The 17,806-nt window shown below is 40.2% G+C and overlaps 1 protein-coding gene and 1 long non-coding RNA gene across 3 annotated transcripts; both read left to right on the forward strand.

Annotated features, from left to right (window-relative positions):
• Positions 1-9,548: 9,548 nt before the first annotated feature.
• LOC112843534 (uncharacterized) lies at positions 9,549-12,325 on the forward strand. The gene is made up of 3 exons (XR_003215949.1): positions 9,549-9,706; positions 10,305-10,454; positions 10,807-12,325. It is a non-coding gene; the product is annotated as an uncharacterized LOC112843534 (long non-coding RNA).
• A 1,911-nt stretch (positions 12,326-14,236) lies between these two features.
• On the forward strand, positions 14,237-17,472 carry LOC109198943 (uncharacterized). 2 transcript variants are annotated; one of them, XM_025902168.1, is made up of 4 exons: positions 14,237-14,595; positions 15,967-16,022; positions 16,130-16,480; positions 16,605-17,472. In XM_025902168.1, exons 2-4 carry the CDS (start codon positions 15,974-15,976, stop codon positions 16,865-16,867), a joined length of 663 nt encoding a protein of 220 aa, XP_025757953.1. In that variant the 5' UTR covers positions 14,237-14,595; positions 15,967-15,973; the 3' UTR covers positions 16,868-17,472. The 2 variants fall into 2 exon arrangements, with proteins under 2 accessions (XP_025757953.1, XP_019209833.1); XM_019354288.2 differs by having other exon boundaries at positions 14,241-14,595; positions 16,608-17,472.
• The last annotated feature ends 334 nt before the right edge of the window (positions 17,473-17,806 follow it).

Raw genomic sequence — 17,806 nt, forward strand, 5'->3', positions numbered from 1 at the left:
GAGGAAAAAACGCCGCGTATACAGTAGCGGTTTTAGATACGGGCGACACGGGCGGTTGCCCGGGGCGGCATCGTGGTGGGGGGTGTCATCACGGGCATCGGCAAAAAAAAAATTGCTCGTACTCATGCTGCCCCGACATCAGCCAGCGCATATTGGGAATGTCATAGGCACCGATCGGTTTTCTATCGCCCGTTTGCTGGGAGTAAGGGCGCCCTCCGTTTGCGAGGTGCGCCTGCTGCTTGCGGCACAGGGAGGAGAGGGCGGGGCGGTGGGGATTCTCTGGGTGGCTGGAGCAGCATCTAATAACCAACTCGCAAAATAAAACAAAATAGAAACAAACCAACAAACACGAAAACACCGGACATTATGATACAGAGTTATAATTTGCACCGATGTTTTTTCGAAATTCTATAGGCGAAAAGTGAGCGCGAGAGCCCTCGGTGCGCCTGCTCGCTGCTGAAGTCAAAGTAAACTTTATTGTCATCTCCGCTACAGACAGTCCAGTATATAGAGAGACGTGACGACGAGGCTCCAGTTACAGCAGTGCAAGTAAACAAACAATAAATATAAGAAGAGTAAGAAAATAAATAAACACTTTATGACCAGGGGTAAAGGGATCTATAACAATTTAAAATGTATATTTTATATTTTGTTGATTTAAAGTCTCACACACAACCCGTTTTTAAAGTTTAAAAAAAAGAGAAAAGAAGAGGAGTGTAGCGACTTCCACAGTCGCTAGAGGCCGGGGATGGAGCCTGCCTATTTGCCTGATGCGCTGTCAACTGTACGCAATAATGCGAGAGGTGGAATTGCTTGCTTGTTTATTAAAGTGCTTGAAAAGTTTACATAGCAATGTGATCGGCTCGCGATTCAAACTCTTACAACATCACAGGCTCTAATGCAACAAGGGGAAACTCGTTGTGCTGCGGTCAACAAAAACTACGGCTACCCAGCCCTGCTCTGTCAAAATCAAACCAGTGAATGACAGACTGACAACGCCCTCTTAATGTCACCGCTAGCACCCACGTGACTCTCATTACACATCACCATAGCAACCAAACAAATGAAAACCCAGTGATCATTAAAATTCAATACATTTAATTATGGCTCCTACAAGGAGAAACGAGCAAAAGATACAGGTAAGCAGATGTGTCATTGGATAATGGCAGGTCATCCTGAAACAATCAGAATCAGAATACTTTATTAATTCCTAAGGAAATTATGTGGGTTACAGTTGCTCCAAGAAGAAATGGTAAAAATAGTAACAGTAACAGACTAAACTCCAAACAATATATACAATAATATAATATTAATTAGTCAGTGTCAATTGTTGATTTGTCCTGTTCCCATTATATGACGAATTATGATGTCTGTTTGGTAGCCGTTTGCATACTCTCTCTCTCTTTATATATAGGGTCATATATGTGTGTGTGCGTGCGTGTGTGTGTGTGTGTGTGTGTGGGGGGGGGGGGGGGGGGGGGGGGCAGAGGGCGTGTTCGCCCGGGGCGCCAAACAGGCTAGGACCGCCACTGCGCGTATATCTTGTTTATCACGACTCTGGTTTTACGTGGCCTATCGACACAGTTTATAAACTGGTATATATCACCTTGTTGCTTTGTCTTTAAGTGGTCATGTGATTGACTTACCACGACTACTTTATTCTTCCTCAGTCAAGCAGCAGCACTCATGCGATTGTTTTGCCCCCTGAGCTCCAGGTGTTGTGCTAGACCAGTGGTTCCCAAAGTGTGGGGCCCGCCCCCTAGGGGGGCGCAGAGCTATTGCAGGGGGGACGCGGCATGAAAAGGGAAAAAAAACAAAAACAAAAACAACGCTTGGACAATGCTAGCACGGGGCGCCCACACAAACGCAAAGCAGGAGATGAAGCATAGCTGAATATGTTTCCAAACCAACTTCATTCTAAGCCAAAGACTAGAAAATGTGGTGAAGCATATCTTCCCTTTGGTTTCACCTGCACAAGTGCTGAGGTAGGTCTCCCTGCAGAATTAGTTTTCCCTGCATCGGGAGCAGCGCTGGGCTGTTCAAATCATGGACAAACAGTATCCCAGAGTTGTTTATGTTTTTGAACCCATTTTGTAGAGGGTTTTTTTGAAAAATGTATTGATAGCAATGTTGAACATTATTACACAGGAAAAAAAACAACTACATGTAAAATAATTACACCGTGACGCCTCTGCCTTTCTAAATGCAGGGACAGTAATGGCCTGTATATGTAAGCGAGTAAAACCTGCAGAGTCAGATTAACAGTATTTTGTCTCTATCTGCCATTCTGCAATTCATCTCATGTAAACAATAACGTGGCGCACAGTGTGACGTGAAAAAGGCACATACCTTTGACATTGCGTGACAAACTCTGTATTCCTCGTCCACACGTAAACGCAAAAAAAAAAGGAGTTTTAAAAAATCTCCGTTCTCGGTGATTCGATACGCCGTTTACATGTGCCCGAAACAGGTGGGGGGGGGCACGAACATTTTTCTTGTTAAACAAGGGGGGCCCAGCAAAAAAAGTTTGGGAACCACTGTGCTAGACAGTGATCGTGATTGCTGCCCGCGGGAGCGCGCAGCTCCTTAAAGCTGTAGCATCCAGATTACTTACAGCTACTTCCTGCAGCCGATATAAGACGCGGTAAGCTGAACACAGCTTCGACCGTCTGTTTGTTGAAAAATAGTAATGGACCGCGTTTCCTTGTTAGTAACTGTAACGGCGTTGTAACGATAGGAATAGTAATTAGTTAGATTACTCATTACTGAAAAAAGTAACGCCGTTAGTAACGCCGTTACTTGTAACGCCGTTATTCCCATCACTGCTGTTGAGATACTCTGGTTTTAACTTCATTATTTAAGCTTTAAGTGCTACTTTTAGAATATTTCATCTCTACATCAGCTCTCTGTTTTGATGCACTGCTACAGACTCAGCAGACTGAGGGACAGTACATTAAAATCACTTTGACCTTTTAGCTCTACTGCTAAAAAGCTCCTAAATAAACACATTGATAGACTTCATTTTCACACAGTCTGGGTCAAATATATGAAATGAATACGCTCACATAATGTATATATAAAGCAGCCAGTTAATTTCAGAGCAGGATCCATCACAGAAAACAACATTAATCAAATTAAAGTGTCTCAATCAAATGTCTACACTAACTCGTGCATTATTCAGTGTAAGATTTTATGATACTGGAAAAACATTTACTCTGCACAAGTATTACAAAATATTTTGAAAGTTGAGTTGAAAATGAGCAATAATTTGTCCTACCATGGCCATAACCAGTCATGAGTTCACTGAGGCGGCTTTTTGGCTTGAAAGGACTCGAGTTCTGTAAAATTATGGCCCCACAGTGCCCCTGACTGGGTTGTGTGTAGAGGGGTTGGTGGATCTGGGACTCATGAGGAGCTCCTGAGTAAGTATCCTTTCCCTTTGCACTATTGTAATTCCAAGTGAAGGAGTAATTTCCATCTCCTATAGTTCTCTATACAAAATCTTTGTTTGTTTATTAAGGTATATCTGGCCCTGACTGAGTTGTATCTTATATCAAAAGTGTGGTCTTTTCTACTGGTCATTGAAACACAGGAGTTACACCTTAAATCTGACATATTAAAAGAAAAAACATCTATCAACCTTGGTGACAGCCCAGTTTTTAATGCTGTTCAAACTAAATAAAAATCATCAAACTCTGAAGTTGAGATCTCCATGCTGCTGCTCTACTGGCCAAGCTGTGTCACTTTACTTGTTTCTCACTCTGAACCTACTGATAAGACAGTGATGCTCAGTTCAGCGATATACAATGAAGCTTCTGAGGGTCAGCTTTCTCTCTCTCCTTACATCCTGTTATTGGGGTGGTCCAATAGGCTGCTTTTCTGTGTTCACCCAGTATGACCTCTGACCTTTCTGTGTCTTTCACCATCTTCATGCACTGAAAAAAAAAGTTAGTTTACAAACTGTTCATAACATAGACTGTTGGCATAGTCAGCACAGAAAAAGGTTGACACATAAAAAGAAAAAAAAGAGTTCCTTCATTGTTGGCTCATGTCAGGACAGCCTCCAACTTTCATTCTCACAAGCTGTTTATTTGCATTCTCTCAGATTGTTTTGGGTTTAATATTACTCTGAAAAGAAAAAAATCTAAACCCTGGTTACAATCTATTTTACTCTGTTCAAATTTACTAAGAATCAAATTCCAAACACGAGCCCACAACCAGTTCATATTTAGTTGCTAAGAGTACTTTGTTAAGGACAGACAGAAAATATAAAAAGTTCTGTTTTGTGTGATTTTTAAAGATATAACTCCCACATGCTCTTCTTCATGAGGCCTCTCAGCTTTTGACTGTTTGTACAAACATCTAGGATCATTTCCTGAGGCAGATGGCTGAGCACAGTAGGTTGCTGTATTTTCATGTCAGGTCTGATTCAGATGTGTTTGCTCTTGTTTCCTCATTCACAGAGCGGAGAGAGCTTTCAAAGAGGATCATACCTTTAAACTGGCATGTTTAAGCTTGCACTGTACTTTTTTTAAAAATTTCTAGCTAACTTGTGTTGAGTTGCACTATCTCTCTTCTTGCGACCTGAACGTAGAAGGATTACTATCACAAGAAATCTGCCCAGTATGTAAATATATGTTTTTCTGTTTTCTATGGGGTGTGTGTGTGTGTGTGTGGGGGGGGGGGGGGGTTCAGAAAATAATTAATGGTTAACTTGCACGACTAAGCTCACATGTCACATCAACAAAGAGTAGTGATGACGTGATGAGAACTCATACTGATGAGTCTCCACCTCATCGTGACCAGCAGGAGCAGTAGGAAGGTCCAGGCATGCATAAGATGTGAGATCTATCATGCCAGTGGGACATTCCTAAACACCTCACCCAATCAGAGGCCCAAATAACTCAACTGGATCCTTTCAAGCAGTGGCTCTACTCCGAGCCCCTCCCAAATGATTCAACTACTGACACTATCTATATGGAAGAGGCCAGTCACCCTTTGGTCTGCCTTCTTAAAGATGGGAGCTACCACCCAGATCTCCACACTATGTTGCAGGAAGGTGCCAACCAATACAGCAACATCCAGATTCAACACAACACAATAATAACACATCAGGTAATTAATCATGAGACTACCTGATTCCATGTTTTGTTAGTGATGTTTAGACATGTTACTCTCTTCATGGTGAACATCAGTGCACAATAATGAGACATAATCACTGCTGCAGACACTGACTCTGGATTTAAGGAAGGAAATGTGAGAAAGAACTGACAATGATTCAGACTCTGAATATCCTGACAGCTGCACCTGATCACACCTGTTTGTTTAAACATCATGGATCATCGGGCAGTCCACCACCGATTAATGATGATGATGGTGATGATGACGATGATGATGTCAAAATAGTTTGTTTTAAAATGAAACAAACTGTTTACCTCAAGTTCATGTCTTCAGTTTCATTTCTGAGGATTTAAAATTCAAATTTTACATTTAAACACAAATTCTGCTTTTTACACAGTTTCTGGATCCAGAAACACTTTCTTAGCCTGAGTTGATCCAAATGTACCTTCTAAAACTAAATACCTGATGGAGACACTGACACTGGCACAAACTAAAATGCAGCTCATCAAAGTTGTTCTCAGATCTTCGTGAATGGCATTTTTCAACTCATAATCAGGAAAAACACTCTGACCTGTAGGTCAAACTGTCAATCTCATCAAAAGAAAGCATTTCTTCTTCTATCCAGCTTGTGTTGCCTTCTTTCCGCCTAACCACTATGGGAAGCAGAGCTTTCAGTTGCTCTGCTCCCAGGCTGTGGAACTCTCTACCCCCAGATATCAGAAACATTGCTTCTCTCTCCCAGTTTAAATCCCAACTCAAAACCCATCTGTTCATATCTGCATATTCACTGTGAACCCACTGTTTGTTTATTTTATGTTGTGCTTTTTGTTTTTTTTATTGTTCTTTATTTTGTCATTGTTCTATTATGCATTTTATTGTATTGTTCAGTGTCCTTGGGTGTCTTGAAAAGTGCTTTTAAATAAAATGTATTATTACAATTATTAGTTATGTTGCTGTATCATTGCCACCACCATTATCATCATCATCACCATCATTTTCATCATACACATCGTATGAACTGGAGATTTCCAACTGCTGTGTTTGTCTTCATTTCAAAAGAGTGTCCCCTCTTGGCAGGGTCACAAAACAACAACAACATAGAATACTACTTAAACCAGAAACAACCAGTGCGAAACCATGAACAGTGGGTCACATACCCCAGACCTTGATATCATTTAAAATTAAATTTGCAAGTTTTCAAGTTTAGAGTAAAATACAAATAACTATAAGCTTAGAATAAATTGTGAGTAAAAATGAAAATCAGATTATTTCCAGAAATTCTGAAATTGGAGAAAACATCCAAAGCTTTCAAATTACATGAAAACATTTCCGACTGCTTCTCATAGCAAAATTTAACATCACATTGATTTAATAAAGCTGGACTGATGACACTGAAGACATCCTGCAGTTTGTTTTTTTCACTTTCAGTGGAGAAGAGAAGCAAACTTGTCTTTCTGACACTCAGAGAGTCATTTTTTAAACTGACACATGGGAATGAACCACGTACATCTACAGGTCGGACAGTTTGGTGGATCTGAGAAAAGATGGTGTGTGCAGCAGTAACAGCACTTGGTGCCTGCTTACTAGTGATGGGCAAAGCGAGGCTTCGTGAAACACTGAAGCATTTGTGCAGGAATTATATTGAAGTGTCAAAACAATCTGAAACCATCTCCACAGTGACACCTGCTGGCCTCTGGCTATGACTACATCTTGATGACGCTGTTCTGTGATACAATGACAAAGACAAGTCCTGCACAGCTCCAAACAAAAGAACTTCTCATACCAGACTGTCAGTAATCATGATCATCACATGATTTGGAGAAATTCTCACACAAACAAGAAAAGAAAAACACTGAGACTGTTAAAGACCACAAGCTGGGACTGTAATGATCAGTGTGCCAAAACAAAATTTTCCCTCTGTTCACATTTGTGTTGCTCACAATAAATCACTTTATAAAATAAAACATAAAGAGAAAAGACTGCTGTGTTTACTGTAATAACCACACAGGGTTGCAGCTGATTTTGGGCTCAGTCGGCTTCGTTTTTTTCCTCCCAGCCTCAAACTTTGGATGTGTTTGGCTGACTTTAAGTTTTCATCAGGTTTGTTCTACACACTGTCAAACTAAGCTAGAAGCTGGCACAGCAATAGGTTTTATTTTTTTGTTGTTTTTTTTTTTATCAATTTTAAATCTATATACAAATAAAAAGAATTTGATCAAATGTGATCTTTATAAAAAGTTCAAACTTCTTGTTTTAATTCTGACCAATGATAACATCTTAAATCATCCTCTGCTGAGCGACCTTTGAACCATGATTGAACTTTCTTTAACTTTCCACTGCTGTGGAGTTTGTATCTTGTAACACTGACATGATTTTTTACTGCATCTGGAGTTTCAGTCATAGTGAACCTGCTGCCTGTTTTTTATGAGATATTCACACCTGAAGCATCAGTGAGAATGAAAAAGGGAAAAGAAAAAAACTCATCACAACCTGGATGTATTTTTCTAACTTTTCTTTTCACAGTATAATATTTTCTTTATGGCGGTACAGTGTTAAAGTGGCAGGTTATAGAGATGTTGACGTCACCTGATGCTGCAAATGACATTTTCTTTTGAAAAATTACAAAACAGAGGAAGTCCGAGCTAAAAACTCCCAGAGGTTTACTTCCTCCTTCCTCCTTGAGTGTTTTTATTGAAACATTTTAAGGAGGTCACAGCTCAGTGTGCCGCTCTCTCTCTGCTGATATGAGTGAAAGGAGCTCACCCACCAGCCTGTGTCTCTCCCTTTCTCTCATTAAATATTAATATATTATTTATATATTTATATCACATTTATTTGATAGCACTTTAGATTCCAGTGTTTAAGTGACTGGATTGTGTAGATTGGTCTAGATAATAATAATAATAATGAGAGAGAGGATTATTTTCTTAAATAGAAGTAGTATACGCTGAAATTATTTCTCCTTTATCGCACAAACATGTGGTCATATGTACAGTGTTGGGAAGGTTACTTTTAAAATGTATTCCACTACAGAATACTGAATACATGCCCCAAAATGTATTCTGTAACATATTCCGTTACGTTACTCAATGAGAGTAACTGTATTCTGAATACTTTGGATTACTTAATATATTATCATGCTGTTTACAACTACATGAATGTCCTATTGCTGTGATTTATTATTGTTACTGAAGGTCCGCGGCTCTGAAACGTAGTAAAGGGACCTCTGGCTAATACGTCCGGTTCCCTGTCGGGCTGGTAGCCGAAAACTAGCTTTACTTTTTTGTCTGGGTCAACTTTGCTTGCGGGAGACAGAGAGAGGCGTTGAAAGGCTGCTCCAACGGAACTTATTTTTTCCGGAGGAAAAACACGAACACAGTGTACAGTTGAGTCTTAATAGCTTACTTACAAATGGGCTCGTCAGGCACTCTTCTTGGCTGCAGTGGTTATTATTATATTTACATGCTTCCAGCTCCCGTTTTTGCTCCGTGACAGCTCGGACTTTTCCTTTCTCTCCCTCCCTCGCTCACTGACGCATAACGGGTATGGTAGTCCATTCTCCCTGCAGCACGGACTACACTGACCATCAGGCTACATGCTTTAGAGCTATGCCTGTAGCATTCTGCCTTTTAGCTTAGCACAACAACAACAACAAAAAAGCGCTCTCTCACCCAGGAAACACGCAGAGAGAGAACGCGTCACCCTGTAACCATGGCAACCGTAACGCTGCCGCCTGGAACAACAGAACATAGCTGTCAAACAAACCCAAACAGTCCTGACCCGCGACAATATGAAACAGGGAAGTACCGCCGTGTATTCCATTTATTTCAACAAAGTAACTGTATTCTGAATACCACCTTTTTAAACGGTAACTGTAACGGAATACAGTTACTCATATTTTGTATTCTGAATACGTAACGGCGGTACATGTATTCCGTTACTCCCCAACACTGCATATGTATAAGGATGTTGAATAGATGATGCAGAAAGCTGCATGACAGAAAAATACATCAGCTTAAAAGAGTGGATTTGCAGCACTTTTTCTTTCAGAGGTTTTTACGTCCTTTTACTGTGACTTAAATCACTGAACTGCATGATGTCTACACTCCAGTGTCTACATTTGATTCTCTGTGTTCAACTCTGTCACCTACTGTGTGTAAAAAAACAATGAAGGATTAAAGAAAACAAACATACTGTATCACAGTAATATGCTGACTTATGAGTGTTTTAGAGGAGGAGCATCACAGCAGCAACAGCTTCAGCAAATGTACAAAGTAACATTCAAAGAATCTCACAGAAATGCTGCATTTACAACGTCAACACTTAGAGTTGAAATGAGCCTTTCTGTCCAGATGGTGGCGCTATAAGCTCACTTTTTCCGAGAAGGGTCTGGCTGCAGCCACTGTGGAGCGCCACAGTAACCGGAAACACGTGACCTCCACAGTAGCCGGAAACACGTGACCTCCACAGTAACCGGAAACACGTGACCTCCACAGTAACCGGAAACACGTGACCTCCACAGTAGGCAGAAATACGTTCCTGCGTGGATCATCGACTGCGGAAATCTTGCAAGTGGATCGTAAAGGTTGGGACAGAGTCTTTCATGTATAAATTTGCAGTTAATAATTATATAATTTTAGGAATCAGCTAGTTTGCTTACACTAATTACGTTGGCACTTCGTTAGCGTTACAACAACGGTCATACCTCCGAACTATCTAAACTTTAGTAAGGAGTGTGTGTACTTTTGACACCTCTGGTTAGCATTTAGTGGTCAGTTTCAAACGTATTTATTTTTTGCTTGTTATTGAACTACTTTTCACTATCTGTAACATCAATGCACATTGTTCAATTTACTGCATATTGCACTTTATTCATGTCTCTCATTCCACCTGCAAAAACATTGTAAAGTTTGTCACAAAGAGGTTTATATATGTATAAATACTAATATTCTCTATTCCATTCTGTTCTGCTTTTTTATTGCCCAGATATTAGTTAGCCTTTGTTAAATTGTCTGTTATATGTCAATAAATACGTATGCCACAAATAAAAGTGTTTTGTAAATTATGTTTTTGTAAAGAATTTTCTCCCAAATCTCTTACATGCTAACTGTAACGTGTTATTTCTGCTAAAACCTGAACTTAAATGTGTATATGGTGTTTATCTGTTTTTCTCTCTGTTTTAGATGCTCATATCAATTTGGAGTTCTGCCTCCAAGCCAGAATTGCAGTAATGCACCACGTGTTGGCTGTTTCACTGCCCTCTGTGCCCCACTTTCAGCCCTATTGTCAGGAGCATATAAATGGACACATTAAAAATGCTTTGCCTTTCAAAGGTATGTTGGTATTAAATATACCTCATAGTTAAAGTTATAAATATGCTCTTCTTTTCAGCACTTCTGCAGTCTCTTTGTTGACTTAAAAGTTGCTTTTCACATTGTACAGTTCAGTGCATTCATCAGCAAGAGAAAAAAAGTGTGTTTTCATTAAATATTTTTTTTTTCCTGTTCACCACATTTCCTGACAGCTCTTGTGATCCATACCATTTTGCTTTCATTATTGAGGATGGCTTGGATATTTTTGTTAATATGTACAATCCGATTGTTAGATAAACTGATTGCATTCTATACAACTGCATTTAAATTACATGTTGTTTTTTGTTTTTTTGTTTTTTTTTCTCTCTTACAGACAAAATGATATGCCGGTGCACTTTCACTGCCCTGTCTGTAACATGACAGTCATACAGCGTGGGGATATGGCAAGGCAATTATTGTCATGTCAGCATTCAGGACTGCTCTTCGCTGCACTCTCCGAGGAGCCCCGCCTCTCTCCCGCTGCATTCTCCGTGGAGCCACATCTCCCTCTCGATGTCTTGTCTCCAGTATCTAAACCATTTTCTGAATCTTCGGTAGAACATTCATGTGCTCTACCCTCTGTGCTAAATGAAACTGTGGCTTGTGGAAAGTCCTTGAAAATGAAACGCCCTCACTGTGGTCTTAGTCTTCTTGAAAAAAAACTTCAAGGCTCACATGATGAGGAGGCATTCAAACAGATCAATAAATGTTTGCCTGGCTTGTCATCTGCAGTGTTTTTGTGTAGAGGGACTTCTTCCTCTTTGTTTTTCAGTTTGCAGAGGACATGGAGCTCTTTTTAAAAGCTTGTGCTGATGAGCAGGGACTATGGGTCAATGCGATATTTGACATTTAATGGACAGATGAAGGCACTGGCCGTATTTGTGTTTTTTATGTGTTGTTTGTTTTTCAGTGTACAGAATTCCAGTTAAACGTGTTATTAAATATCCACTTGTTTCCATGTCCATACTTATAGTAAAAAAATTAAGTGTAAATGCAACAGCATTGTTTATACTTGTAACTTCAGAGTAAAAAGCTTATTGTTGATATTAACATTAATATATTACCCTGTAATCAATAATATTTTTATACATTTTACGCATTAACCCTCTGATCTCTATCCTGGCCATTTGTGGCCACTTCACTTCTTCTTTTTTTGACTACCACACTGCAGTGGATCAAAAGAATGACACAGGTTTGATCTTAAGGATCTAATACTTGTGTGTGTTTGTGCATGACATTGCAATGCAAATATGTATTTGCAAGATAAACTGAAATAAATTATGACGCATCAAATATTACACAGGCTGCAGTGAATTTCTGTTGATACTGGCTATTGAGATTTGAGTTTCCCAGTCACTAGCTTTGAAGCACATGCTAAAAACACTTTTACTCTTGTACATTTCATAACAAGACACCATAGCCAAAATATTAACAAAATATATATTAATAAAAAAATTCAAAGCTGCAGCTGCAGCACATACAGCAACAAACACTGTAGGTAAATGTGTCCGGGAGTTTATGCAGGTGCAGAAAGTGCTGCTGCTGTAAGTAAGCCTAACAGCTTCCAGATCACTTATTTTTCTGGAAAGATGGTAGGAAGGGCATCACTGCTCATTTCTACAATCTCCCAGATCTTGGAATACAATGCTTTTGTACCATGAAACCACTTCACAGTACTAGGAGTCCACTAAAACCTACAAAGAGAGTGATCCTGGAAGAAATGGGGCACACACTAGTGACCTCAACAATTGCAAGACAGCCTTTTCCCCGATGCTCAGATGGGGGGGGGAGGAAGTTTCATGAAAACGTTAGGACTTTATCACCGTTTTATCTGAAAAGTTAATGGTAATATATAACCTAACTGGCTATAAAGAGTAAAAAATTTAAATACAATTTTGATTTTGATGAAAAGGATTTTATCAACCTATTGTGGGGATAGGTTGATTGGATAATCCAAATTGTCACTAGGTGTGAATGTGAGTGTGAATGGTTGTCTGTCCTTGTGTGTTGGCCCTGCGACAGACTGGCGACCTGTCCAGGGTGTACCCCGCCTCTCGCCCCATGACAGCTGGGATAGGCTCCAGCGCCCCCCGCAACCCTGAAAAGGATAAGCGGAAGTGAATGGATGGATGGATGGATGGATTTTTAAAGAGTCACGTCGGTAAAAGTAGATAAATGTTTTAAGAAATATACATTTTATAGCATTTTGTGAACATACACAAAAAGTGGCCATTTTTGGCAACGAACAAACTGAGAGAAAGTTTTATATTTTTTGCTCTCCTTGAACAAAAATAACAGTGCATAATAATCAGTGTTGATGTTAATCAATTAAATGTCCCAGACTCTACTATTAATAATACAGCGGTCCCTCGTTTATCGCTGGTGTTACGTTCTAAAAATAACCCGCGGTAGGTGAAATCCCTGAAGTAGCCAACTTTATTTTTTACAATTATAGATGTTAAGACTGTAAAACCCCTCACCACATGCTTTATACACTTTTCTCAGACAGGCATGAATATTTTCACAATGTTCTCTTTTGTTTAAACACTCTTAGAGTTCAAACCTTCGTAGAAACATAAGTCCAGTATTATGGAATGAAACCAAAAGGTGCCTTTGGCGGTGCAAAACGTATCGTCGGCATTGTTGTGTTTGTTTGGGAGAAAACCTACAAACATACAGTACAGCACTTCAGAGTTACACTGCTAGCGATTGAAGATTTATGTAAATTCGACGAGCTAAACGCATTCTGTACTGTACAGCAGCAGTCCCCAGCCTTTTTTGCACCACGGACCAGTTTAATGTCAGACAATATTTTCAGGGAACGACCTTTAAGGTGTCGCGGATAAATACAACAAAAGAATAAAAAAGAAACTGTGGTATTTTGTAAATATAATAATAAACGTGACTTGAGCTGTGCGCCAACAACAATGACAGTGACATCCTCCTCTCTGCTTCTTAATGCTCTCTGGTCGCTATGGTAACGCGTAAATAGTTCTTTCAAAATAAGACACACAACTACAACCATACATTTCACACCGGAGCCTCTAGCAGGAACGGTACCAAAGGACTCACGGACCGGTACCGGTCCGTGGGCCTATTAGGGGCCGCTACTGTACAGGAGACACTGGACTAGATTGATTGACAATGGCATCAGAACGCACAACACGATGTACTGTAAAAAAAAAAAAAAATCAGTGAAACAGCTAGTGTCGCGGAAGGTGCGCCGCGTTATAGCACTTTTGGCCACGAACAATTTAGGGGATGGTGAATTTTTTTTGAACAAACCCAGAGTGTTAAAAAAACCCCACTTGAAACCATTTTTATTTCTCAGCAGCATCAATAGTAACAAAAACGCAATTTAGTTTTCGCTGTCAAAGTCGATTTAACTGAAGTTACGTGTTTCCGGTTACTGTGGAGGTTACTGTGGAGCTCCACAGTGGCTGCAGCCAGATGCTCTTGGGGCTTTTTCCTGCTCCGTCACAGACACCATCTTATTTTCAGAACGGAGTGTCTGCAGCCGCGACAGTAGTGAGAATGACTCGGATGAGGAAGAACAGGTTAAACCAAAAGATGAACGGCTTTGATTCACACCTAGTAAAAAGAGGAAACACGAGAGTCAATTCATCTGTTATCAAACATTTTTCTTTTAGTCTGGAAAAAATAAAATAAATGTTAATAAATGACCGAATCGAGTTTTAAGCGAAAGACTGAAGCGTGCTTGTGAACAGAAGCTGAGAGGAGAAAACTCAACTGAATGAAAGTGTTAGATTTTCAGTGCTGTCTTCAGTGACTGTGCTGCAGATAACAGCGATGTTCTGCTTTATCATTGCAACAACAACAACGCCCTCGCCTGTCAACATTTTTTTCATGTTGGAAACATTCCAAAACAGCGCATTCTAAAAGCAGGCGCGTGATTTTCTGTAAGTGCTGTCAGACAGGTTGGTCTCCCTGTTCCACCTTTCCCTCTCTCCTTTTCTCTCTCTTTCTGCGTCTGCTGTATAAGGACACGCGGGGTTCATTTCCTCATTGATTGCTCCTTCAGCATTTCTGATCGTGGGGACCGGGCGTCAGTGCATTTTTGGGATAACCCAGGCGGTTTTGATCCCACTCTACAAAGTTACAGGTAGGCTGTGTGATTGCCATCCTTTATCCACTTAATTTGTTTAGTAAGTGTTTTAGTGGCTTGTTTGCGGCGCTGTTTGCAGACTTTTTAAGTGTTTCGGCGCGGCCAAGTGGAGGAAAACCTCATTTATGGCACTACTACAGCAGGGGCGGATCTAAAGACATCCGATGGAGTGGCAAAGTCAAAGCCATTTCTTTACAAATATGCAGGCTTTATATTTTATAATATGAATAATTTATAGTTAAAATACAACTAATGCACTAAGTATACACATGTTTTATATAAATATAGTTTATAACTTATTTTCTTAATGGACACATAATTAAACTTTTCAATTACAGAAAACATGTGAATGGCCCTACAGCATGTAAGAATGTAAAGATAAGCTGGTGGACTTGTTGGGCTTAAAATGGTTAACACTATGAAATGTATTCAGTTTTAGAATTTATATGTAATATAACCTGCAGCTAGCTTCAAAGTGTAAATGCTAGCATATGTTAATAAACAACTCATCACCCTTCATCATAACCCAGCCCCCCCTCACTGAACTGAACAGCTCAGCTCAGTCATGTGTTTGCTAGAGTGTGCAGAATGTGAGTGGAAAGATGAGCAGACACCAGCTGCTGTACTTTATCTCCTCCTTTTCTCCTCTCTCTCTCTTTAATCCATCGATCATAATTTTTTACAAAGCTAACCAAGTGATGATGTGATTTCTGATTTCACTCTAATGTAAGAACTCACACAGGCACGTTTTATGAATTACATTCTCAGGGGTGGGCAACTCCAGGCCTCATGTTTTAGATGTGTACTTGATCCAACCCATCTGATTTAAATGGCTAAATACCCTCTTCCACATGTCCTGAACTTCTCCAGAGGCCTGGTAAGGAACTAATCATGTGATTGAGGTGTGTTGACCCAGACTGAGATCTAAAAACTGCAGGACACCGGCCCCCAAGGCCTGGAGTTGCCCACCCCTGCATCCCTGATAAAAGGCTTACTCAGCAGAGAAGCAGCATGAAAAAAAAACGGATTTACTCCATCAGAATTAGTTCTTATCACAAGATTATTATAATGCTGGACTCACAACACAACATGTTGCTCCCGCTGCTCCTCAGCATGAGAAAAAAGAGGTGTTTATGTGACCTATCTGTAGGTCACATAAATATTGCAGGCAGTTAGAGCCCAGAACTAATCATAAAACTTAACACAAGTTAATGTCCGACTTTGGACTCTGTCCAGTCTGACTTATAAATATAGAAATCAGATGAAACCAAAAGAAGTCTCCTGGTGGACAAACTCTGTAACTGCATCACTGTTTCTGACCTTTGACCTCATGTGTTGATGACTCCTCACCTCTGTCTCCTCTCACAGGGAGAAGATGATCTGCAGGATCCTGCTGCTCATCATCCTCACCTCATGTGTCTCTGGTTAGTTTACAGCTTCACTTTATGAACTCCAAATAAAGCTCAACAACAGATTTGTTCCAGTTCTCAGTGTGTCTGCTCCTCTCTTTCCCTCTCTGTCTCCTCAACAGGATCATTTGTAGTCAATGTGACACAGACCTCCTATCAGGCAGAGGAGAACCACAACATCACACTGGAGTGGACGTTCACCACCAAACCTGACACCTTCATCACTTCACTGAAGATCCGCTGCAGTCGTCCAGAACTCTCAGTCCTGTTTCATGTTCATGAAGGTGTTGAGGTGTCAGAGTCTCAGGATGCAAAGTTTTCAGGACGAGTCCAGAGTGACAAAGACGCCCTCAGAGAAGGACGAATCAGACTTCAACTGTCCAGACTCAGGACTGATGACTCGGGTCTGTACAGATGTGAAGTGCAGACAAATCATGGCAGCAGCTTTCAAGATTGTAAACTCAGCGTCACTGGTAAGTTGATTGAGTAGAACTTTTAAACTGAGTGTCATATTTTACTTGAACTTTAGGATAATAAACTTTGATTAAGTGATTTTATGAACTTTCAGGATAAAAGAATATTTTCTGTCCTTTCCTGCAGCTGTTGATGAGCCCAAACATCAAACTCCAACAGTGAACCCACAGACAGAGAGTCGAGGAAGGATCGGCCTCTATGCTGCACTCACACTGACAGCAGCTGCTGCAGCTCTGCTCATCACACTGAGTTTAAAAGCACAGAAAAGAAAAAACAACCAACATGTAAACAGTCACAGTCTGAGCACTGTGGTCACCTCCACTTCTTCTTCTTCTGAGTCTCTTCCTGCTGCTTCATCAGATGCTCCAACCATTAGCTTCATCTGACTGAGGACCTCACCTCCCTGAACTCTTAGAAGCTTACGTTAAAATGGAAGAAAAGGTTTCCGGAAGTGTTAAAATGATTCAATAAGTCGTCCAAAGCTTTCAGATTAAATTCATACATTTCTGGTTCCTTCTTATAGCAAAATTTACAACCAAATTCATTTCATATAGCAGAACTGATGACACTGACAACATCCTGCAGGGTGTTGTTCAGTTTGCAGTATTGAACTTTTGGACCTTATCAGTATGGACTCGACTCAGGGAGAGGAAAACAAATTTACACACCATCATTTGAAACAACCAGTGTTTAATATATGTGCAGTTAACAGTGAATCACACTGTACGCCGCTATTTTAAATAGTAGCTGTCATCTGAGCATCCCTCACTCGTTTACCTATTGGCAAATGTGAATGGGTCTTCGGTCATCTGACTCTCCTAGCTGTTACAAGAATCACCTGCAGATTTTTTTCCTCTGAAGCCTTCTATTAATTGCTGGTTGTAGCTTCAGAAGCTTCCTATTGGTCACTTTGTTTGTGAATTGGGGGGGAGAGAATGTGTGTATTCATGTATTCATGATCGTTTAAGTTATTGAGAGTGTGGGGAGTGAGTTGGAGGGCGGGGTGGGGTGGGCTGCTTTTAACCATGTAAAGCACTTTGTGCTACATTTTTTGTATGAAAAGTGCTTTATAAATAAAGATTGATTGATTGTTTTCTTGTTTGATCCATCCCCAGCACTTAGATGTATTTTTTTTAATTTATTAAAGTATTTAAAATAAAACTTGTTAGTCTTGTTCAGAGGAAGGCCTAAAGAGGAGGTGAGTAGGGGGCCTTGGTGGTGGGTATTTATGTGTGCTGTGATTATTTATGAACCATAGTGTGTGCTTGGGACATCATCATTAGTTCCTTGCTCTTTTCCTCATTATTCCTAAGCACCTCATCCTG

Source organism: Oreochromis niloticus, linkage group LG3, assembly GCF_001858045.2.
Source record: "Oreochromis niloticus isolate F11D_XX linkage group LG3, O_niloticus_UMD_NMBU, whole genome shotgun sequence".
Lineage (NCBI taxonomy): Eukaryota > Metazoa > Chordata > Actinopteri > Cichliformes > Cichlidae > Oreochromis > Oreochromis niloticus.